The following is a 26011-nucleotide window of genomic DNA, read 5'->3' as shown; positions in this document are numbered from 1 at the left end:
TCAAATAAATGTTGTGAAAAAAAAAAAACAGTTCTTGAGTTAGTCCTTGAGGTTTGATTAGTCCTTGAGGTATGCAGAAATTTTTGTTCAATTTGTATGACAGCACTCCCTTATAGAGGGGACAGCAGCTCCCTCATAGAGGGGGAGAGATATTAATCTGCCACAAAAATATGTGTTGCTCCCGTAATCAACACATGCCAAATTTGGTTTCATTTGCTTGATTAGTTCTCGAGTTATACAGATAATTATGTTTCGTTTGCATTGGAGCCCTTCCTTTCAGAGCAGGGAGGGGTCTCAGACTATCACAAGAACCTTTCTAACCTTAAGTTCCATGTAAAATACTTTATAACGTTGTACCGAATGAAGGTAGGATTTTCATTTGTTCAACAAAGTTTCATAGTTTTAAATCTTCTACAACTTTGCTGAATAAACTATTCTTTTCTTTCTTAACAAAAAAAAGTTAATTTTTTAATATTTATTATAGTAAACTTTTCACACTTTTTGACAATTTGCGATTATGCGGGTCATTCATGCAAACAATTGTTCCGAGGACACTTTTAAACTAGGATGAAGGTAAAAGGCGCTATGGAATTGAGTTCCACTTGTTTCCTGATTGGACCACTGTGCAGCGGCCAGATAGATGAATGTCCTAACATCAACGCACCCAGCGTGAACTTCCAGAATTTGAAACTACTCCTTTTACCCCTTTACCACGATCAGAATCAGAATCTAGTGTTCGTATGGTAGTGATACGGTGTTGGAATTGAAATGATGGTAAAATTTCTGCATGCTACCTTTTATACGTGACTACTGAGAGTTGTACTTTCGATGGGTGTGTCGTTGTGCATTTGAGCGAGCGAAATAACAAAAACAAATCGTTTTCAAAAACAAATTTTGTGTGCACTTCAGTGTCGGCTGTGCTGAGGTAAAAAGATAGTGATTGGTTGTTTGGTTCGATTTAGACAATCCATGTTATTTGCCAATTTTTCAATAGTGTATCTCAATAAATCGTTTGTTTTTTTTTTTGCTACAAGAATTCAACTGTAAAAGAGTTTCTGATCGATTGATATCTAAAAATGGTGAATATGATGTGAAAGAACTGAAATATGAGCGCTCAGACCCTGGCTACTTTTTCCATGGTTTGATTGCTAGATATTCATTTCGGGCCCCTGACATCTAGATAGACGTAGTCCTTCGTCAAAAAATATACACATGAAAAAATAATTGTTATTTTTTGACAAATTTCATTTTTTTTCTTGTTTCTACTTTAGTCAAATATCGTTATTTAGCTAACCATGCGTAGTATTCGTAGAAAAAATCAGATTCTGAATAAGTGTTTTTTTTTTGATACAGTGACGTTTTGATATCGACTTCTAGAGTGAATTTTTAAAGATGTCAATTATTTCTACAACAAATATTCAATTATTTATATCAATAAATTAAACTCAAGATATTAATTAATTTTGTTAGCACCTATTACCAATACACGTTGTCTCGCGAATCGATTCGAATCGATTGTTTCCGATACAGCAGCGAGTTTGCTTGATATTGAATAAGATTCAATTTCATGATAAAATTCCAGAAAAAATCCACAATTTCAGAGAAATAATACCTTTAGACCGGCAACTACCAAGAGCTTTTTGATTTGAAATTTCTGTCTGAATATTTTAAAATCATTAGAACACAAAAATTTTACAAAAAGGTTGGAATTAGATTTATTTAAAGAAATTATTTTCCATAAGAAATTTGCTTTTCTTTTCTTCATTCCGAACATTTTTTTTAAATTGCGTAACAACTTCAAGTTTAAAAAAAATGAAAAAAAAATCAACTCCTTTTTTTTAATTGATATTTAGTGTTTATTTTAAATATTTTTCTAGTCAAAAGAAAATTATTTTTCATAGTGTATACTTTTTCATGAGGCATTATTAATTCCCTACAACTCATTCTCAGACAGTTTTTCTATACAGCCAGAGGTTTCTGAGCTACAATGCTTTGAATAAAACCTATGCCAAAACGCAAACGCCCTTCTAGAAAACAACTTATGGGTCGAAAATATCTCTCCATCCATCTCTCCAAATGCTTAATTTGCTAAGCCAAATATGTGTGCAAAGTTTCATTCAAATCAAGAATGGTCGATTGAACTTTTGAGTATTTCTGGGTAATTTGAGATGATTCTGTTCTTGAATGACAGTTTGTACATGGGAAAACTGTTACTCAATGAGTTTGTAGCAATTTTAGTACGTGATTCGAAAACTGAAGAACAACGATATACAGAATAAAAAATAGAAAACAGAAGCTCTTGAGTCTGTTTTAAGAGTACTAAAGCAGGCACAATTAAAAACCTTTTACGAGTTAAGTTTTTATGCAGAATTCACGATTCCCGCGCTTTTTAACACCGGTTTTTACACAAATTTCAACAATTTTAAATAAGACAAAAGTGTCAAACAAATATTCGCAAAAGTCAACAGAGACGAAAAGTTTAAATTTATTTTATTAAAGTTAAAATTTGTGTACATAATAAACAAAATCCCAAGGGTTTGAAAAATATCAAAACTATTAAAAAACGCCAGAAATATCTACTATGTGGTACATGTTCAAAATTTCAAAAATATCAATAATGCAAAAATGTCAACAATGTCAAAACTCAAAAAATAGTACAGTATGGAGTTGCATATACCATGGTCTAATTTTAACTAGTTATTTTTTATTTTTTTTCAGCTATGCTTAGTTCCATCCTTGAACACTTTTTGAATTATACATCTTTTTTCATGTTCAATGCAAACTTATACTTCACTTTGTTTCTAGATTTTCTGAATAATGTAGTTATTTTGTCATATATCTTGTCATATACTGCCTGTAATCACATAATTGTAGCATTCGACATTTTATGGATTTCGTGCTTTTTATTGGGGAATGCTTAGAATAGTATGTATTTTTTACATCTGAAAAAATATGCTTATGTAGGTGTGAAAAAAGTTGTTTTGTCACAAAGCGTAAATAACCGCATAATTGTCACACTACTTAACTTTTTCAACTTTTTTGTCAAAAAAGCTTCCATCCAAATCTTTTGGAATTTGGAAGTTATTCTGGTCCGGTATCCGACCACCGGTGATCCGTTTCTGATGTTCAGCTCATGCTTGTTGAATACACGAAAAACTTCATTTTCCCTGTGGTATATTCCAAAGGTAGCTTGAAAGTGACGGCATAAATGTATCATTGCAAAAATTTCAACCAATTTGACTCCAAAAGTAATGTTTAATGTATACAGAATGTAAAGTAGTGCTTTCTTCATGATACAAAGTTTAGTTAAAGTGTCTATTTGCAATAATATATTGGGAACAAAGCATTTAAGGTCAAAATATTAAAGTGCGATTTGCTCGAACAACCAATTTTGCAAATGTTGCAAATATGCGATTATGGGCAGTATAGAAAGCATATAAATTCTCCTCAATTATGAATCCAGCTCAGTTTAAATAAATTTACAAAAAAAAAAAAGAATAAAAGTAGTAGAATTTTCAGGAAACTGAAATTCGACTGCAATGCCTAAATCATTAATTATTTCAAGTGGTCGGCGTGCGACCAGACCGAGCCAAGCGCCAAACACATTGTTTTGAGTAATTAGCATTTGAAGTTTGACCACCCATAAATTAATCGTGTTTGAACTTATCATTGATTCAAATCTGACACGTAATGAATAAGGCTTAATGAATGTCCTGTTATGATAAATACACGAAAAATAGCAATAATTGATAAAATATATGGTTTTTGTTTTACACCTATGCACTCAGTTCACTCTGGTCAAACAAAGATTTAAAAAAATGGTCTTCAGTTCGGTCTGGTCAAACGTATTTAATACAACATATTAACTTGACTATCAAACAAGCTAATTTTTCTCACACGTCGAACGTCATACATAGATATCAACGCTGCTTTATCTCTCAGTCCAACCTGTATCAAAGATTATACAGCTGATAGACAAGCAAAGCTTTATTTCTGTTGCTCTATTTCCAGGTGCCAAAGCGCACCAAGTGCTAAGTGTTAAGATAGTGTTAATATGAAATGCTCTTGTATTTTGAAGCGGGTTTTGTCTAATTTTATTGATTTAACGTATATTTACCCAGTCCTGACGTTTGTTACAAGAAAAAAATTAATTTTATTTGAGAAATATTAAATAAAACTAAAATGGATTTGGTTCGGTCTGGCTCAACAAGTTCTTGAAAAAAAGTGTTGTGCCCATTGAAACGAAATTCGGCTCTACGAAAACCACCTGGCTGTTCATTTATCTAATTCTGATGACAGTCGTATTACGATCTGCTCGAAGTGGAGAAATCAGTTACTGGTTAAAATAAATCGCAAAGTTTGCTTTTAGTTCACAAACAATCACTTTCTTTAGATGCCATGTCTGTGTTCACGGTTCACTCTGGTCGAACGCAATTTTGTTCTTTTCACAAAGTGCTACAGAGATTTTTTATTATAACACGCCTATGAACTGTTCAAATGATTTCATTCTTTAATGGAACATAGATTATCAGATTGCACATCCACTGGTGCTAATAACTCAATTTTGGAGAAAATGGCGATTGGCTCGGTCTGGTCGCACGCCGACCAAGTAATAAAAATTCCACAAAAAAGTTTGTCTTGAGGTGAAATAATTTAGAATACGTTACAATAAACATAATCTACAATGCAAATATTTTCAACGACATGAACATCCCAGGTATCTAAATAACGAACGGAAAACATGCAGTTGCGTAAAACAAACAACATAGTTTCAAGTACACTCGGCACTCCGGAACACGTTCTCGAACACACGCGTCACAGCTGTAGGATGAGGTGAAAGATGATTGCATACATTGGCTTACCCATATACGGTGGAGGCTGCAGGTTACGTGAGTAACACTGCCCACCGGGCCCCGGCCCGGGACTCCCATAGCCAGGATACGGATACGGAGGCGGACCGGGATAGTGTTCCATGTGCTGGGGACCCTGCGGACCGGCAGGCACCAGCTGGGCACCGGCAGGCGGTGGCACCGGAGCACTAGTTGGGGGCGGGGCCTGTTCGTACATGTGATCACCTGGGCCGGGAGGTCCCGGATAGTACCGCCGGCTGGGGTAATACTGGGCAAACTTTGGATAGAAGTGGGCCGGCGGATAAGCATGAGTATAGTACATCTCCGGCGGATACTGGCTGTACGGCGGCGCCGCGTAGTAATTAGGTGCCAAGTGCGGTGGCGGTGGACAGTGCATCTGAACCGGACGGGGATAGATGTTGGGTGGTCCGGTAGGACCGTACCGGTAGGGTTGAGACCGAGATGACAGATCACCACCTGCGAAGGAGAAAAGTAATTGGGTTTGATTCCGATTTATGGCGTTGATAACATATCAACCGGAATGGGCTGTTTGTTGCCAGCTCTTACCTGTCAGTAACACATCGCTGTCGGTGCTGTCCGCTGTCGATGAAGACGGCGGCTGCTGCAGCGATTGTACCGGGGAGTCCGACTCTGGAGGCTGCTTGGTCACGGTGCTGCTACCCGAGCTGTGCTGGGATGTTGAACTTGGTGGTGGCTGCGGTAGCAGATGAGGGGATATCAACGGACCAGCCGGTTGATAATAGCCTGTGGAAAGAAATAGACAACCAAAAACGGTACTCATATCAGTATGACGATAAGCTCGTAATTTGACGTAAAGTACGTGCGAAACAATTTTGCACCATTGAAGAAGTTTAAATGGTTTTTAAAGCGTAAGATTTGTGCTAGAGTAGTAAGGGGTTTACTGTAGCAGTCCGTAAATGGCGAAGCTGATAGTAAAGAACGTAGAGAAAGTGGCGGAAAGCCATTTCCAGGGCATTCAATAATTCAACTTTGCCCCTGTTCAACTGTTTGAATAGCAAACGAGAAGAGAGCTGGCTGGGGGAAAAGTGCACTCGTACTTTTCATTTTCGCAAAGAGTAAATTTGTCTTCGTTTCATTCGCAGATTTCATTTGCTGTCTTCTGTTTACCGACTTTTCCCGCAGCTTGGCTACTGCCTGGAAGGGTTTATTCATAATTCCGGACTATATTTAACATTTACAGCTGCCTTTTTCCGAAGCGATAATATCCGGTGCGGAAGGTTGAAGTGGCTCCTCTGAAGTGATCCCTCAATCATCATCCCATCAACAAAAGATATAAACTCTTTTTGGGCCGTATTCAGTCGATAATTTTGACAGATGCCAATCCCATAACCCTATCCCCGGTGTGCGCACCAACCCATCATCTCGCACCGATTGCTTCACACCGCCCTAATCAGCGGAGCGTTAAATGATTTATGATCAATCAAGGGTTCATTTCCCTTCATCACCTTTCTGTCGATTTCTTTGCTTCCCTATGGACTGCTATATAATGTAGCATCGTATTGACGCGTGGAACATCTTCTTTCTCTTCGATTTACTCTCATGTGAGAAAAGCCGCGTTCTCATGATTCCCTCGATTAGCCTTCGATACAATCTGATCAAATTAAACACACGCTCGCACACACACACACACACACACACACACCAACACGCACACGCAGATTACCTGGAAAAGCATCCGGTTGAAATCGAGGCCGTCACAGAGGGGTTCGGTTTTTTGGCCTAATCATTCCGGGGCTTGGGCGGCAGGTTTGGCGCGCGGTTCGCACCGATTATTTTCTCGTGCGCATACCTACAAACATGTTGGCGTAATTGAAAAATTATCGCTACTCCGAGCGTTTGCGGAGCGCTGAGCATCGAAATGATTGGAGCAGCATAGGTATGCGCACGGATATGTGCGACCCTGCGATGATGACGGAGATTCGCTGTCCGTTTTTTTGATTGGTTAATTTAAAACGACTGTAGACAGGTTTAAGGGAATACGATTTTTTTTCAATAATTATATCATTTTCTTCGTTCAACCTTGTGCTCTTGAATTACAGTTAATTATTGTGGAACACAGAATGATCGATCGATTTTTGTGCATTTTTTGTTCGAAAAGGAAAAACTGATTTTACTGCTCCGCTTTCATCGGCAAGCAAGATTAATTAAAGACCGGTGAATCGGGTCGAGTTTTTCTTATATGTTAAACCGCCGACAGCCCATGTACCTATGTTTTTGCAAGCCAATAAAACCTGTTGATTCAATGTTGTGAGGCTGATTTATTCGTGACCACCTCGAAATAGTTATAAATTGCTTCTTGATTGCCGTTGACAAGTTTCGAACGCAAATTGGTATTTTAATCGATGGTATTTTCTCGTTTTTAACAACTTTCACTGCTAGAAACTGTTTAAACCAATTAAAAATACTAGAATTGAAAAGCAAATAAAGTATCATTTGATACTTAAATTTAATATTAGTATAAAAAATCTGTACAAAAAAGGTGGTCAAAAAGTCGAAAGTGTTAGAAAGCTTTCAAAAATGTTTAAATAATTAGTTTTAAAAGTGTTGTAAATATGTAAATGTAAAAGTGTTTAAAAAATGCACACTTTTAATGTTTAATGAGTCAAAAATGTTTAAAATCTCACAAAAAATGTTAAAATATTTTAGACTTAACTGCGTTGGGAAAATATGCTGCTCGAAAACGGCAATGTTTATTAAATTTGTTTGATTACTAATTTATTGAAAAATTCAAAACCAAACATTTAACCAAGTTTCGCATGTGTTTCAATTTAGCTAACTTTAAACGTACAAATAAATACTCGGATCAAATATTCAGCTTACTACGGAAACCTAAACCGTAGAACTCCCCTGGTCAACGGGGGTTAACAGAACGGAATTAAAACTGATTGCTAAATTGGATCGCCCACTACAAACCGGATAGCAAACAATTAACAGTTTCACCTACACACTGCGGTGGGTGGCTGGAAATACATCCGGATTGTTTTTTTTGTTGTTTCCGTCTCCAGTCGAGCTGAGCAAACTCCCCCCAGCCAGCCAGGGTGCCTCATGACATTTGCACGGTGGTTGTCTCAAGTGGGAAAAGGTTATCATCAGCGTAAGATAGACGGTGTCACATCAGCTGCACACATGTGTGCTGTAACAGTCACGCACTACACGAGGCTCGGATGCACGACAAAGATACCATTTATCAAATGTCAAATCGTAGGCTAGGTTAGAGGTTGGTTGGTAAAAGTGTGGGCCGCTGTGTCGTGGTTAACTCCCGTGTGTCGATGGGACTGCTATTTATAGCGCTTTCATTTCATGCGGTTTATGTCCTTTTTTATTTCACTTCCATCGGGGTGGAAAAGTATTAAGTGATCCCGACTACGATATTAATAAACCGTGTAAAATACTCCGCTTGGATGAGGTTTTTTTTTCTTCTATGGAACTGGTTTTCCTTTTGGGACTGAGGGATTATTTCTCCCGGATTACGTGCCAGCATACCAGGGATTTACCGGAGGGTGGATGTCATCTTTGCTGGCTGAGAGGCAGAAATCGGTTTTCTTTTCATCCCATAGGATTGCGGTGTGTTATGTTACACATTGTTTCGTGACGCTGTGAAATAACGCACACTAATTGCGAGTGATTTATTCGAATTTACGTTAAGTGGAAGCAATAATCCGGTTATTACAAAAGCTCATGTCTTCGCCCGGTCTGGAAGTAGCGTTGGGTTGGGTTGAATTGTGTCTTGTGCAATTTCCTGCTAAATTAAATGGCTTTCCCTGAATAGCTGTGAAACTAACTTTCCGGGTGATATTCCACCACAACGGCCGATGGACTATTCGAGAGAGCTGTGAAAATTTCTGGAATAAACTTTGCATTTTCACTGCTGCCATCAGCGGTTGTCTATGGCTTCGTTTCTGTGAAAACAGAACAGCCTCCCTTTCTAGCATCGCCAAACTTTTACGTGGGAAAAGTGAGCTTATTATAATCTTAAATCCGTCTATAGCCTTTACTCCTGAGTGCCCTTCGGTTGACTTATCCACTCCTTGATAAGCTCTGTACCTACAGCTGGCATCCCGACATAGGGACTGACTTTTCTCGGATGACTACTCGCTGTTGCTCGTTGCTTTTGGCTGCTGGCAAACAGCCTTAGATCATGGTGCGAAGATGAAGATCATAATCAGTGAATTAATTAATTTATCTTCCGACTCTCGGCAGTTCGGCAGCATATGGTGCGGCGGCGGCGGCAACAACGACGTGCGGCGCGGCGCATAATCTGCTAAGCTGTTCGGTTAGGAAGCAAAGTTTTATATTGGCTTAGTTTGGCTTACTTCGGCGTTCCGGCTAATAATAGCAGCAGGACGACAACGACGACGCTTGAAGGGTTTTCACCGGTGGAGTGCCGGAAATAAATTACATACAATATTGTCAACTTGGCGCGTTTTCGCTACTCGGACGAAGCCTAGGATGTGAGTGAAAGACGCTCGATCAAGGTGTGACAGATGGCGAAAAGTTGAGCAGAGTGAATGAAACTGGTTTGCTTTTTTTTTGTTTCAGTAAATTGAGAGCTGTTTGTCAAAATGTTCGAATAACATTCGGGTGATCAACGACGGTTAGTAATGTTGTCAAAATTTTTTGGCTGGTGCACGAGAGGAACGAAAAAAGGAAAATTTATTGCTATTACACAGAAGGTCATAGAAAATATACGACTATCAAAACTGCCTATCTTTCTAGTTTACAGAAATATAATCATAAGTGTTTTGACTGTTCGAATTATTTTATACCTCTCTCATAAGATTCCATGTGATTTTTTTTGTAATTGTTTTTAGGAATATAGAGCAGTTCCGCAATTTGTGTATAAATTGTGTTTGTGTAAACAAGCGGTTCATATGTGCTTCATCATTTTTTTTACAAATGTTCTTGATTTGTTACTGACATATGCTTGGTTCATAAACCATTGTTCTTTTTTATTTAATTCTTTTATTCTTTTTTTATTTAATAACTAGTTGAGCGTTCCCGGCGATTCACCTTCGGAAGTTTTGGAATTATTTACCAAATACCACTTGGGAATGATTGCTGACCTCTAGACATCATACAATTTCTGAAAATACCAATATTGGATAGTAATTTACCACTCTGTGCTGTTCGCTAAAAACTGAAAGTGGCCAGCACAGAATTGCAAAAAGTCGGCTGGAATTGCCTGCAGGTCTCGGAGAATCATCACGATTCCGTAGATAATCAAAAATGATATATGATAATATGATGTGTGAGGTCATCCCTGTTCCGGAAACATCTATATTCAGTGGTACTTGGGTCATTCGACAGTCGTGTACAGTAAAACCCCTTCTAATATCAATAAATTAAAACAAAAAATATCACCGAATCCCAAAACTACGAAAACATCAGGAATGTGCAATTTGTACACTTGACTCGCGCTAAATCAAAACATAGGACTTTCTAAAAAAAAAAAACAGATGTTGCAGGAGCAACGAACATTGAAAAAAATCCCATGTCATCGCTTTTAATTTTCATTTATCGACAAATTAAGCATAAAATGTGATGATTTTGCATGTTTTAGGTAGTTTTGTGAATAATATCCTAATTTAAAGTGATCAGATACCTATTATTATTTCTCCTGAAATGTCTTTCCTGAATTTCAACGAACATTTTCATGTAGAAAACCAACACGTCACCGTTAATTTTTTTATTTAGAACGATTTAAAATCATTTTACTGTACACCTCAGAAACAGAGGTATTAATATCAATAGGATTATTTGCGTTACGGAATACCACTTTCATATAGTAGATTGTCTCTATTGTGTAATTTTTAATCTATAATCTTTAAAACGTTTCAAGTGACGTCAAAAAATGACATTTTTGGCAATATTCTGCTCGAAGCAGTTGATTTTCAACCCGAGGCTGAATATTTTCTTATTTTTTTGTTACGTAGCTTCTTCGAAACGTGTGGAACAAGTCACAAGTTAGTTAAGAATCCCGCTTCTGACACCGTAAAACATTAATTTGTATTGTGCCGTGTCAAATAAAAGTTGTGTGATAACAATCCACGGTTTCAAACTTTTTTTCTAAAATTTGCTAAAATAAACACTTTTTAATATTATTAAAAAGTTCAAACAAAAATTTCCAGGAGCCATAAAATGTGAAGTCTCTGAAGAAAAAAGGTTACAATAGTACATAAGTTGGAAACTATTGAGCCTGACACAGAGATGGGTTTGCAAATCCAAAATCTTTGGGGTTGTCCGATGGTACTCATATAAGATGAAACGCTGTCAAAATTTCATGACAAGTTCTCAAGTCATAGCTCTAGAAGTGATGCTACTTCTGTTATTATGTTTACCATAGAAAAAAGTGAATTTAGTTTTTTTTGCCTAAGTAATGCTTCCTGCAGGAAAAAATACTGTTCAAGCGAAGCGAAGGCTTGATAAATGTAACGAAACATCTGCTCCAGGTAATTCAACTACAAAATATAGATTTGTTCAATTCTGTGGTGTTCTTTACAACCGATACACTACGCTCAAAAACACCAAATGAGACAGACACGCCGAAAAAAACAAAAAATAATGTAATTGTGCTTGAAAAGTGAATAAGTATTACCATGGGCGTCCCCAAAGGAAGCGTTGGTCAATTAATTCCTGACACATGAAGAAACTGTGTACGCGATCAATTGATCAAAAAGATCGACGTGTCAAACTTTCGACGGAGAATCTGATTTTTTTACGTAGAATAGGGAGACATTTTTGAGGTGATTCGAGACAATAGATGATCATAGATCCACCATGACATTCCTGAGTCTAATCAGCAGTCGGCAGTGTGGCTTTTGCCTATAAGAGTTGTAAGATGCATCCAAAAAAGGCACGAATCAGCCGTTAAAGTGTTGGCCAGTATTTTTTAGGTTTCATAATATTTTTTTCCCATATACTTTTTGGGATTAGCAAGGTATAATATTCGTCGACTACTTTGAACTACTCTGACTACTTTGTACAACAATCAATGAAAAATATTTTTGTATATTTCTGGATCGATTGGACATCAACAATGCTCTTTCACCAAGACAACGCTTCCAATCATTCTGCTGGCAGAACTATCTAAAAATTGAAGGAATTGCGCGCAGCATTTCAGAACTGGCATCGAAATTTTGGAGAACCGCTACAACAATTGCATTGCTCTAAGAGCTCAGTTTTTCATTGAAAATATAGTTTTAGTAGTTAGTAAGACAATGACTTCTCGGCCCATGTGCTATATTAAACGCTGGTTGTAAGCATGATATCGTAATTTTGGAAATAGAGAAAAAGTGTTTAATGCTATAATTTTAAGGCTCTTAATTTGCTCACATTTAAAAATTTAGGAAATTTATTAGAGCGCTGGAGATGACAATATAAGCAAAAAATGGAAATAAAACGATTACAACTGCAGACAAACTAGTCGCCTCGACTGAAGGGCTTGCAGCACTCCTTCATAATTTAGTGAAATAAAGGGGGTGTGTACGCCTTACTAAAACAAGCAACTTTGCGTAGTTTTTTTTTTTAAATTTATCTGCATCCGAAAAGGTCTGGAGGTTTTCAAGCCTCTTAATTGCAAACTAGCTGTTCCGGAGAACTTTGTATTGCCCATTTTATCTTAATTTAAATGATTTCAAACATTCTAAATTGATTCCAAATACCGATAGTCAATGGACCGATAGTCTGCAAATGCATAACGAATCGGACATTGGATACGTTCCAACTCAAAAGACAAATAGTTTGAAATCGTTTGAACTCTTATTGGATGGTATTTAGTCATTTTGAGCAGATGTCCAGAAACAGGAAGTCGTCCACTTGGATTTTAAAATGGCATGTAGAGTCAATTTCTGGCCTCTGAGCATCAATCTGACAATGGCTGGAATACCGTCAGGCCCAGCTGAAGAAGAAGGTTTCAGTATTTCTGTGGCTTTGAGAACATCTTCGTTGGTAAAACTCAAATTACTCAGATTTACTACGTTATGGGTAAGGACAGTGGTAAATCGCGATTTCGCGGAAGCCGCGAATTCCGCGAAATCCTGCATCAGCCGCGAAATTAACAAAAATCCGCGAAATGACGCGAAAACAAGCAACATGGACAAATCTACAGATTAATGGGCACCTCGATGGCAACGGGAGGCCTTTTCCTACGCAACCAATAGGCTGGAATAGTACTACTGCTCTCTTACAACGAGATTTTGTCAGCCTGCACGCAAAAGTTGAAGTCTTGTACAATCATTTTGTCTTCCCGATTCGCACAAATGTTGCAAAGAAATCGCACAATAAATGTGTGAAATGCATAACGCAACAGTTGTACTGCGAATACATTGACATAGAATGAAATCAGAATATGTATCATACACCGACACTTTATTTCTCACGTCGTGTGTATTAGTGACTGCATGCGCTTTTTTCTCAAGCGACGAGAGAAATTTCTCTCTCGCTCGTAGAATTTCCGTGTATGTGCGACAAGACTATAGACACGTCACATAGGCTACTGTCATACTGAGGCGTCAAATGAAGCGAAGCGTTGAGCGTTTGAGAAGCAGAATAAACAGAAGCGTTGGGTGAAGCTTCCTATGACATACTGGAGCGAGCGTCGCAAATGCGTTGTGTTGTCATATTCCTAGATTCCGGTAGCGGTTTTGTTTGAAGGAAATATGAATTCGTCCAATGAAGATTTGTTTGCTTCTTCAAGCACGGAAAATTACGTTTTAGTAAACATAGAGATGTTTTCATGAAATAAAATAATATTACTGAAGTGAGTTGCGCTACAGACGTAGTAAAAAATATAAGGAATTATTCTGAATTTTAAACCCGTTGACCCCGAGCAACGTTCAACTAGTTTAAAATATCTGTTAGGATTTCAATAACCCATGTGAGCACAGCTAGTTACTCAGCGGCTTGCATTTTCGCGACCAAAGAAGTTCAGCATGCTAAATTTCTGGCCACTCAAATCAAAACTTAACAAAATCAATCAATAATATCAGTGCTATTTTCCCGACGACCTGAAAATTTTTCCCGATAGTATTTTCTATCCTACTCTTTTTCTTTTTTAAGATTTAAGACCAAAATAAAGCAAATATTAAGTACCTGGCGAAATCAGGTTTAGTCTGAACATGGATTTACTGCACAACCCTCTTCTAAACATTTTAACATTTTCTTAACGAAAATGTATTTTATTTGCTTTTTTCAATTACCAAACCAAAACAAAGCAAATATAAAGCACCTGGCGATAAAAGATTTAGTCTGAATATGGTATTACCGCGTATATATACGCGCGTCAAAACACTACTCGTTCTGTTTCGCCCCCTCTATCGACGCGTCTTTGCCGCTCCAGTATGACCGGTTTGAGCGTTTCATATAGACGTTCGAAGAAGTAGCTCGGACGCTTTTGCGACGCTTCTTGCTTCGCTTCATTTGACGCCTCAGTATGTCAGTAGCCATACAATTTGCAGGTTGCTCTTTCGCTTCTCTTTCGGTTCGGATTGCGACGCGCAAGGCAATATCTCGTTGCTTCACGAAATGAGCGAGACACCCGTGCTGTACATACTTGATACCAGTGTTGTTAGTCTCTCACTCATACTGTCGGTGCGTGCTTGCTGCTATTCAGAGGAATGCATGAAGAAGAAAAAGTATCTCGAAAGCGTGTGTGCAAAAGACTTGAAAAGCGTAGCATATGTCTCGTCCTCAAGCAGGAAGAAGGAGAATGGTTTTGCTTCTCGCTCGCTTTGCAATGCTGCTTCATACCAGTTGAAACTGTTTAGGTGTAGTAGTTTGGAGCTGCTAAATACATTTAAGAAACGCTAGAGCATTAATTGCGTTATGCCAAACACGCAATCATTGTACTGGTTCCGAATTACATCAACAATTGCGCTAGAAACGCACAATTTTGTACTGGTTTCGCACCATCCAACCTTTGCGTGATGGGTTGATTTGTTTTCGGGTTCGGTTACTAGATCCTCTTCAAGCAAAGATTTTGGCGATTGAGGACCTGCATGATAGAATTCCAGAGTGTGCAAAATCGAAATTGCAAGATGTACCTACTTAGTTCAAGTAGCAAGCATTTTTGCATTTTTAAAAATACGCGACAATGAGATTGATATTATAATTTTGATAAGTATTCGAAATGCCGATGGTTTATTGAACATTTTCGGTTAGCAAATAAATACTTATCGAAACTCCGGTAGATGCGGAATGCAGCGTGAGTCAGAATAACTTAAATAATACGTTCCTGTCGACACCAAATTATTGAAGACAATTTGACACAGTAGTCCGTACTGCAAAGAAATCATGAACCGTACGGTTAAATTACCGAATATAAAAATAAATAAAACAGTTTTTTTATTGTTTTTACCAAAAATAAAGTACTTTATTTGTTTTTTTTTTAAAGGTTGCCGTGAAATTACCGCGAATTTTGTATATTTTTTATTTTGTCACCCGCGAATTTTCAACTTTTTTGCCGCGAATCACCACTGTCTCTAGTTATGAGGAACGTTGCGAAGGGCACTGTGTATTTGAGGCGTATTTGCAGAAGTCGAACTAAATACGCTCGAGAAAATGTTTCTTAAATAAAGAGCCAATACCGTCAAGTGATTCTGTACTGTCATTTCCAAGAAACATGCTATTAGGAAGCCCACTTTCTTCCCGCTTACTGTTAATAAATGACCAAAATGACCAAATACCCGTATAAGGTGGTATTTAGTTACTTTCGGCAGTTTCCCTGCCCCCCTTCTTTCGAAATAGGGAGGGGTGTCAAACAATCATGGAAACATTGCTTGTTCCTAAAAACGTCCACCAACCAAATTTGGTTTCATTTTTTTGATTAGTTTTCGAGTTATGCGGACATTTGTGTTTGACTTGTTTGAGAGCCCTCCCTTCCAGAAAAAGGGACAGGTGTCCAACCATCATAAAAACATTTCTTGCTCTCAAAACCTCCTCATGCCAAATTTGATTTCATTTGCTTAATAAGTTCTCGAGTCGTGCAGAAATTTGTGTTTCATTTGTATAAGACCCTCCCTTTCAGAAGAAGAAGGGGTGTCAAACCACCATGCAAATAATTCTAGCACTCAAAAATCTTCACATGCTAAATTCGGTTCCATTTGCTTGATTAGTTCTCGAGTTGAGCCGACATTTGTGTTTCATCGGTATGGAACCCTGCCATTCCAAAAGAGAGAGGGGCGTCGACCCACCATGGAAGTTTTTTTTTGCCCCCAGAAACCTTTACATGCTAAATTTGGTACCATTTGCTTGATTGGTTCTTGAGTTGTGCAGAAATGTCTTTATGGATCTTTATGAATCAGACAGACAGACAAACAGATCTGCATGCGAGAGATAGAGAAAAGTTGCCAAAAATTGAGTGTGGGGTCGCACTGAAAAAAAAATGTTCAAAAACAAAAAATGCATTTCAAAAAATCCGTCATCTCAAATTTTTCTCAAAAGAAATTTTTGAGATAGATAATTTGGTTGCCTTAAACTCTTCTAAACAAATTAAAGTGGGTACTTTTAAGGAAAAATAGTTTTCTAACAAAAACTTTTTTTCGTAAAATACGATTTTCCTAAATTACTTTAAATTTTTTCAATAAATTTTGTTCAGTGTTGGATTATTTTCAGTATTTTTAAATAAAAGTAAATTCATAATAAACAACTTCAGTCCTTTTCAAATGTGAGTCACCATATGTTAAAATAAAACCCTCCGAAAATCGACAAAAATGTTAACGAAGAAACAGTTTTACAGTAATTACTTAAAATTTGATTTTTTTTAGAGTGTAGGGTTATCGCTCCATTATTCATCTCAACAGCTTGGTGCACCTATATTCATATTATTTATCTAATTTACCGTCAAATTTCTACAAATTTTTGAAAGTATATCTATTTGCTTCTCGATTTTCTCAAGTGACTGAAAGTTTTACGTTGAAAATATGGTAAAATTTGACGATGCATTGATCAAAAAGGCTTGATGAGATGAATATAGGTACTGAGATGAATATAGTAGCGGTTATCCTATATTTTTTCGGAAAGATAAAATTATTTATTATCTACAGTTTTGCCGAAGACGTCACACCGATCAAACAACTGTTTTGGCTCTAAAAATATTTGTAATCCTCCAAAAAAATATACCTTCACAAAATAGCATTTTCAAACAGCTTCTTAAAAATGAGTCGTGTTTCAAAACCACAGAATGGCATCTTTGCCTATAGAAACGTCTATGCAAAGCAACAAAAAATGGTCTATTGAATTACTTGCCCGTTTTTTTGTGGAATTGCACACGTATGGAGTAAAAAGCGGCAAGTGAATGCACGATGGCAGTACTTTTTCTTAATGCTCTAGAAGCTTTCGATACTTGACAAAAAATGAGATTGCATACTTTCTAAAAATTTCTGGGGTATTTTTATGCTTTGAAAAAAAAAAAAAACAAAAAAAGATATTTCATGGCGATCTTCAAAAAACCGTGAATCAATGTTTGAAAAATTGTTGCAACTTATACTCGCCGTTCTCTAATATAGGTGATTGGAACAAATGAAATTTATAACAGTTTATAGCACTTACGCTAAGCTTTAAGAAAAAAGTATTGCCATCGTCTACTTGTCCCTTTTACCCTATACGTTGAATGTTTCTGAAGTTATCGAGGAAAAGCCATGCATGCTAAAAGATAGTAAGGAAAAACCCTAGAGGTGTGTGGTTTTTGGCAAAAACGTCTGTTTTGTTTGCTCCAAAAAATCCGTAGAACAACGTTTTCTTGTAAAATATAACTAACTAAAGTTAGGTACAAAATCTAAATATAAAATACTTTATAACTTTGTACCCAATGAAGATAGGAATTTCGTTTATTCGGCCAAGTTTGATATTTTTACATTCTCTGCAACTTTTTTATATAAACTACTAGCTGACCCGGCAAACTTCGTCCCGCCTATTTTAGTGTTTAATTTAATAATTTTAAACATTTCAAATTCATTGATTCCTTGCGATTCGTTTATATCGTTTAAAATAATTGATTAAATCGGAATGACAACATCCTCGACTTTTGGCTTTTGTACATCACCTCTCCGGAAATATATTGGGTGCGTTGTTTCGTCGTTGTTTTCCAGAAACTGAAAGTGGTCATCTTCGAAAATCAAAAATGGTGATTTGTGTTTCATTTGTTTGGAACCCCTCCCTCACAGAATAGGGAGGGGAGTCGAACCATTATGGACATATTTGTTACCTCTAAAAACATTCACATACCAAATTTGGTTGTATTTGGTTGATTGGTTCTCGAGCTGTGCGAAATTCGTGTTTCATTTGTATGTGACCCCACCCTTGTAGAAGAGGGAGGGGTGTCAAACCATTATGGATATATTTGTTGCCCCTAAAAACATCCACCTACCAAATTTGGTTCTATTTACTTGGTTAATTCTCGATATGTGCAGAAATTTGTGTTTAATTTGTATGGGACCCCTCCCTTACAGAAGAGGGAGGGGTCTCAAACCATTGTAGGAACCTTTCTTGGCCCTAAAACCCCTACATACGAATTTTCACGTTGATCGGTTCGGTAGTTTCCGAGCCTATATGGATCAGACAGACAGACAGACAGACAGACAGACAGACAGACAGACAGACAGACAGACAGACAGACAGACAGACAGACAGACAGACAGACAGACAGACAGACAGACAGACAGACAGACAGACAGACAGACAGACAGACAGACAGACAGACAGACAGACAGACAGACAGACAGACAGACAGACAGACAGACAGACAGACAGACAGACAGACAGACAGACAGACAGACAGACAGACAGACAGACAGACAGACAGACAGACAGACAGACAGACAGACAGACAGACAGACAGACAGACAGACAGACAGACAGACAGACAGACAGACAGACAGACAGACAGACAGACAGACAGACAGACAGACAGACAGACAGACAGACAGACAGACAGACAGACAGACAGACAGACAGACAGACAGACAGACAGACAGACAGACAGACAGACAGACAGACAGACAGACAGACAGACAGACAGACAGACAGACAGACAGACAGACAGACAGACAGACAGACAGACAGACAGACAGACAGACAGACAGACAGACAGACAGACAGACAGACAGACAGACAGACAGACAGACAGACAGACAGACAGACAGACAGACAGACAGACAGACAGACAGACAGACAGACAGACAGACAGACAGACAGACAGACAGACAGACAGACAGACAGACAGACAGACAGACAGACAGACAGACAGACAGACAGACAGACAGACAGACAGACAGACAGACAGACAGACAGACAGACAGACAGACAGACAGACAGACAGACAGACAGACAGACAGACAGACAGACAGACAGACAGACAGACAGACAGACAGACAGACAGACAGACAGACAGACAGACAGACAGACAGACAGACAGACAGACAGACAGACAGACAGACAGACAGACAGACAGACAGACAGACAGACAGACAGACAGACAGACAGACAGACAGACAGACAGACAGACAGACAGACAGACAGACAGACAGACAGACAGACAGACAGACAGACAGACAGACAGACAGACAGACAGACAGACAGACAGACAGACAGACCGGACTGCATTTTTATAGGTATAGATTCTACTACCTTTTAACACAAAAAAGTTATTTCTGTCTATTTTTATCGTAGGAAGCTTTAATCAACTTTTGACACGTTGAAATTAGGCGGGTCATTTATGAAAAGAAATGTTCTGAAGACACCTTTAGGCTAGGATTAGGGTAAAGTAGCTGAAGAATTAAGTTCCACTTTTTGCCCTTTTGAACCAGGGTAAAGAAATGGCAACCAATACATTCGAATAAAAATATCCAGGGGGAAAAATGTTACGAAAATCACCCAAATTTTTTTTTACTTAAAGCAAACACGGCTGAGGGTTAGCAATATAAAAATATCGAAATTTATCTGAATTTTGTATGAGGAATATACGACAGTGTATGACAAAACTTCCGGCCCTAGTAATTCTAGAAAGTTTGTGTAAAATTTTCTTTTGATATTTCCATAGCCGCAAGAGAATCATTCCGCCGTTGTTTCGTTCACCGCATATTCGGGTTCACCGACTTGGGTACCATATCGATATCCAGCCGCTCCATCTCCTCGAACGATCGTTTCGAGTAGTGGGCCGACCCCAGATCCGGCCAGACATCGCGTCTTCGCCTTTATGATATTTTTTGATGAACGACGCAACTTCCGGAAGGTACTTCATACTTTGACATCCATTCTCGCTCATTGTCAACCGTAGCAGCATTTTTACCTTGGAGCTCGCTACCTTCGCGGCCGAGGTAAACTATGAAGTGCCCTGCCAGTCGTTGCCATCCAGGGTGAGATAGGTTTCGTCGTCCATTACCACCGCCTCGTAGCGATTCGCCAGAAAATCGAATTGACCATCTTATTCAGCCGCTGCCGTCGCGTCATTGCCCGCAACTTCGTGACCAGTGGACGAGACTGCCACTCCCTCACATGTATGTCCGTGTTAGCCAGGTACTTTTTCACTGTTTGGCTGGTGGATGGGGCCTCGGTCTTACTCTTCCTTTTCCTCGGTCTTACTCTTCAGCATCCTTTGGAGCTTCTTATCGCGTCGGCTGTCCGAAACCGGGGTTTCTTTCGATATTGTGATTGTTGTCGAATAGTGCCAAGATGTTGTAGTTGCCAGAACGGGCCTATCTGGCGTCCACAAAGTGCCACACGATGTCCGTTTTTGACACAGCGGGGTACCGTTCTTTGAGCGCACACACTGTTGAACGAAGTAGCTTCACTGTTTTCGCCATCACGGTTAGAGTTCGACGACAGAGCTGTCAATTTTATATGCTTTGATTTTAAATTCTGTTCACCCTGCTTTGCCTTGGGAATAGCCAAACGGACTGAGAAAAAGTAAATTGTTAAACTCATTGCGCCAAAAATTACTAAGAAATTCTCTAAGCTCTAACTGTTTTCGCTTCGTGATTTTTGTTTCGTAAGAATCACTTGGACAGATGCTATACCAACTGATTATTTTAATTTGATTTTGATCGCTGGTGAGACCTTTCAAAACAACCTTAAACAGTATTGCGTTTTTGGTGTCGTAGGCACTGAACAAGAATCTCCGGAAAAATATTGAATGAATTTTCTCTGCAAACGATAGAGTCCCTTATTCTCCTCATAACGATGGGTGTTTTTTACCTGTCATTCTAGCAAATAAAAAATTTTATAGTAAAGGTTAATTAAAGAAAGAAATACTGGGAGATTATCAAAATAGAGTTTGGGTATTTCAGCACAAATGTTAAACATTCGTTGAAGTTAGTACACTAAAGTCGCTTTTTATGCGGGGGATACGTGCCGCGTAGAAAAAAACCGCGTAAAAAACCGCGTAAATTCCGGAATCCGCGTAAAAAAAAAACGCGTAAATTCCGGAATCCGCGTAAAAAAAGAACGCGTAAATTTCGGAATCCGCGTAAAAAAAGCCGCGTAAAAAAACCGCGTAAAAAGCGACCTTAGTGTATATATGTAGTTTTAAATTGATATAATATAATAATGTTCGAGCACAAACAATCAAAAATTTAGCATGATAGAAAAAAAAGTGAAAAAAGTGAAAAAGTGAAAAGGGGCAAAAAGTGAAAACATTACCACCGTGTGTCACAAGGTGAAATATTTATATCTCCTGTCCGGAAATTGCTACCTTCCTATTTCGAGAAAACCCGGAAAAGCATCCTAATTTATGTGGGCGCTTAGAGTATCATTTAGTCAAGTTTTCCGCAGGGAGCCATTCTCTTGCTACACGCAGTTTCCTCTCGTTAGCAAGTAGAGAAAAAGTGCGTCTCCATCAGATTACAGCCCGACTCTGCCTACGGAAGAGAGTAGGTGGGGGTGAGGGAGGCGCACTTGTGCCAGTTTCATATCATTCTATCAGCAGCCCCGTTAGCTGTGAACGTCTATTATGCATAATAGTCGGTGTGTTTGTTACACTTTCAGTACCGCAAGGATAAGCACCGAAGTGGGCGCGCCCCACGACCTCCGGTTTCTTCCTCTCGTTACGAGGACTGCGACTGTTTATGGGGGATGTATTTATTTCCAGTGCTCTCAACGGCACAAATGGCGTCGCAGTATGTGTCTTCCGTGCGAATGGCGAGTGGTCTTTCCACGTGCTGCACTACCGGCCACCGTCGCCGCCGCCGCCACTCTGGAGGGTAACTATGCAACAGGACCTTAATGTTGGTATATTTACTTGGGTCGAACGTTGCTGTCGGCTGGATGTCGTTTGCTGGGGTCTGTTGGTACAATATTTACTCGAAATTTTCTTGGCTCTGAAAATGCACAGCTTGGCCACGCTAATGACAGTTTCATAGACCAACCAAGAAAAGGAGGAAAAGACAATTTTATGACACAATGTGTCATGCAAAAAATATCAGCACACACACCCACATTCAGGGCACGGAATCCTTTACTATTCAGCGCGAAAAGGATGCCGCTATGTGTGCCGTAACTGCCGGAGTATATATACTTACGAGCGACAAGTGCGGTTGGCTTCTAGCCGCCATTGAAGCCAGTTTTCACGGCAGTGGGGGCATAAAGTGTGGCTTCCCGGAACTCCCGGCTTTGGTGGGATTTACCGCCTTCGGAAGAAGAAAACCCCGCACACGCGGAAAGGACGATGAAATTTAATCTAAAGTGTACGATTCAGTGCAGAGTGGCAGAGATGCTGCTGTTGTGCAATTTTCATCATTCCTTCTCTACCGGCGTAAACAGATTTGCTGGCAGAAACGTGCCAACAAGAAGCCGGGGAACGTTTGGAAAGCGAAACTAGGACACGTCTTTAGTTACTTCACGTATGCAGAATAATTTTATAAGAGCGTCATTTGCTGATTACAGAAAACGCTCTTGTTATACGGCTACAGCTTCCGAAAATACTCCGTATGTCATCACCGAAAAAAAGAAACTTTTCATACATACATTTATGATGGGCTAAAATGTGGTTTTATGGCATTTTTATGGAATCCTCAACAGTTAATTCCGCTGGTAAGTCAATGGGAGAAGCTGAGAGCTTTGCAGCTCGTGCTTATGAATAACACTTAAAACGCGTCTTGTTGCCAAGAATGGGGAGTAGACGGAAATCTGCAGATGAATTTTTGCATCGGTTGACGATGCTTTTGTGGCCCCGTTTGACATTGTGTATCCTATATGGTGGACGGTTTATTTTGGTGTGAAAATAGGACTTTTTGCTAATGAAATGTTTTATAGTTGATAAAAAGTTCACATGCGATACGTTTTGGGTGTCATTTAGCAATCTAGATTAGCAAATGTGTAACAAAATTGCTCATCCAGTGTTGCCAAAGTTGAAGTCTTGATAGTGAAATGGATTGAAAAAAAAACCTTTCAAAAATTGATGTCTTGAACGAGAAGACATTTGCGCACTAACTGCTCTATAATCGTGTAAAAAATTTAAGAAATATAAGGATTCACAAAGTTAAAAAAAAATCAAAAACTGGATTTCCTAAGGAAGATTTGAATTGAATTTTTTCATGCAAGATTCTGTTAACTAAAGCGAATTTTGCGAGAGTTGGTAATGAAAAAAATATTATACACTTCAGAGTTTAAAAAGGTTATTTGCAATAACTTTAATAACGCCACTAATCCAACGAAGTTAGCGACTCTACGGCAGAAGAGTATGGAATAAAAACTCCGCGAAGCGCTCTCAATCTGCTCCAACAACTTGGCACTAGTTTGTAAACTATGTATCATATAATTTATAATTATATTCTACTACCGTAGCCAGAAGCACAAATGACAAGTTATAACCTTGAACGGCGGAGAACTAATCCTGCACAAATCGGTACTTATTCCCTGGGTGTGCACGAGTTGCAAACAACCTCCCGGTTATGTCTCATAGCATTATCAATATCTCATTTGAATTTCCCCTCTGCGCGCTTTCATAAATATATTGCCATTTGGTCCGATTTGCAACGGCGTTGCTGTCTGACCATTTGGTTCCGTATTTCTACGCCACCGATCCACAAAGTAGTGAGTCCCGAGCGATGTAGGTACAGAATAGACCTCAAAAGCCCATCGAAAGCCCCCTTGCGCAGTTCACACTCGGATGAAGGCCACCGTTTTGTTGGCTCGTGCACGCTTTCTGGTGTGAATGAATCTGATATGCACTTTCGAGAATCATAAATTTCATTTTCACCCAGTACATAGCGTGTAATATGATCTGCTGCTGCTGTTGCCGCTGACCGCCCTAAAGCATAAACGAGCTTTCGTTGTAGGTTCCGCTCCGGTGTGTCAAGTGATGGCGATAACTACAGTGGAAAAGTGCTCCCACTTGCGGAAACAGGGGTTGGGGCTGGGGGGAATTCTGGCTGTACCTTCTGACTAGGCTGGGATGGCACGGTAGATTTGGCCACTTGCTCTGAAACAGAGATGTTCACTCGACGGGGTGGTCAAGCTGTACGGCGTCGTCATGCACGGTCTGTGCCAGGGACAACTTACCCTCGGGGAAATAAAATAGTCCGAGCCGTGTACGGTGCATCGTGTAGCCACCGCGAACAGGTTGTACCGATTGTGCTACCGATACGTGCAAGTTGGGTGCGGAGGGACAGCGCGAAAGAGATGCAACCCTATGATAGCCATAAACGATGATTTGCTGAAGGCATCTGGCCACCACACTTGCCCAGCTGTGCTACCGGATGAGGTTGCGACGGGGGCAAACGGTGTGAATTGGCACTGGAATCGGATACTGCGAATTAACCGCACAAAGGCGAAACCGAGCTTCGGTGATAATGGCAGCTTGAGCTGTTCGCCTATCGCCTGCAGCTTGGTTTGTTGTTTCATTGGTTGGTTCCGACCTTTCTTTAATCAATAAAAATTATCTCATTGAATTTAGATCACTTTCAAGTATTGAAAGAACATTATGAAAAGTATACAAATCCGTTGGCTCATAAATTGAACTGTAAAATCGATAAGTTAAATGCTGTGTTTGCACCATATTCGCTGCTTCTCCATCGGACTGAAAAAATCGATTCTCAATACAGAAAGCATAAAACGCAACCATCTAACCACCAATTCAAAACTCAAAATAGAAGGGCCCATCCGCTCGAATGCCGGAATCTGTTTACCATCTATGCCAGAGCCCACCCCAAAAAAAAAAAAACGCAAAGCGCTGCAGTCATCGGAAACGAGGAAAGACTTTACCGGCTTGACTTCAAACATGCTCGGAAAGCTTTTTATCGACGAAAAACAAAAACACGAAAAAAAATCGTTCGCCGAGAATCGTTTCAAAGCGACCCACGTGTGACGTTTTACTCCTACTCCTACTTCTTTGGCATTTTGAGTTCGAGTCGATCCGAGTCGTCCATAGGAAGATTATTGACTGTGAGACTGTGGGAAAAAAGTGGGATGGAGTTTGGTTTTGCTCAGAGATGATAAGCCCGGGTACGTAAAATTATTTATTTTGTAATATTACATCAATATTAATAACCAATGTAAATATGTATTTTGTGCAGTAACAAATAGAAAACTCGCGTGTAGTTTTCAGTTTTGTTTCACAAATTGTAAAGCACAGTTCTGAAGAAGCACTTACTTGTGACAATAAGCACAGCCCGTACAAGTGCTGTATTACACATCAATGGTAAAGTGCTAGTCCAAAACGGGGAAGGAAAAATATTTTTTGTTCATTTTCTATCGAGCAATTTGATTCATGTTACCTAACATTCGATTCATGCTGCCAAAATGCAGATATGTTTGTTGCAGAACGTAATCATTTACTAAGTTAGTAATCGGTTAAATCAACTCAAATTTTTATTAGAATTAAGCTAGTTACTAAATTCTGTTGTTGTATGTTAGGTACTGTTAGGGGAATTAAACTTTTTTTAAAGTCGCGCCATAGTGGTCAATGTCCCTATTTTAATACTCTCTTGAATTGACATTTTTGATTTGGCTGAAACTTTGCACAGATGTTTCTATGAGCATATTATGCTACTTTGTGCTATTATTTTTTTTAAATCACGACTCGTTTTTAAGATGTCGTGCAAAAAAATTGATGATTACAAATATTTTTAGAGCCAAAATGGTTTGTTTGATCGGTGTGATGTATTCGGTAAAGTTGTAGATAATAATTT

The 26011-nt window shown here is 38.9% G+C and overlaps 1 protein-coding gene across 1 annotated transcript in view; it reads right to left on the bottom strand.

Annotated features, from left to right (window-relative positions):
• Positions 1-26011, bottom strand: part of LOC129732755 (platelet binding protein GspB-like) — a 430282-nt gene that overhangs the window by 17506 nt on the left and 386765 nt on the right. Inside the window, exons 7-8 of the mRNA XM_055693943.1 lie at positions 5418-5615; positions 4863-5327 (exon numbers count right to left, since the gene is read on the bottom strand). Of these exons, the coding sequence (XP_055549918.1) occupies positions 4863-5327; positions 5418-5615 (663 nt within the window). The remainder of the gene's footprint in view (positions 1-4862; positions 5328-5417; positions 5616-26011) is intronic.

The sequence above is a fragment of the Wyeomyia smithii genome, chromosome 3 (genome assembly GCF_029784165.1).
Source record: "Wyeomyia smithii strain HCP4-BCI-WySm-NY-G18 chromosome 3, ASM2978416v1, whole genome shotgun sequence".
Taxonomy (NCBI): Eukaryota; Metazoa; Arthropoda; class Insecta; order Diptera; family Culicidae; genus Wyeomyia; species Wyeomyia smithii.
Note: the sequence above shows the minus strand (reverse complement) of the source record. Positions and strands in the feature narration are given on the sequence as shown.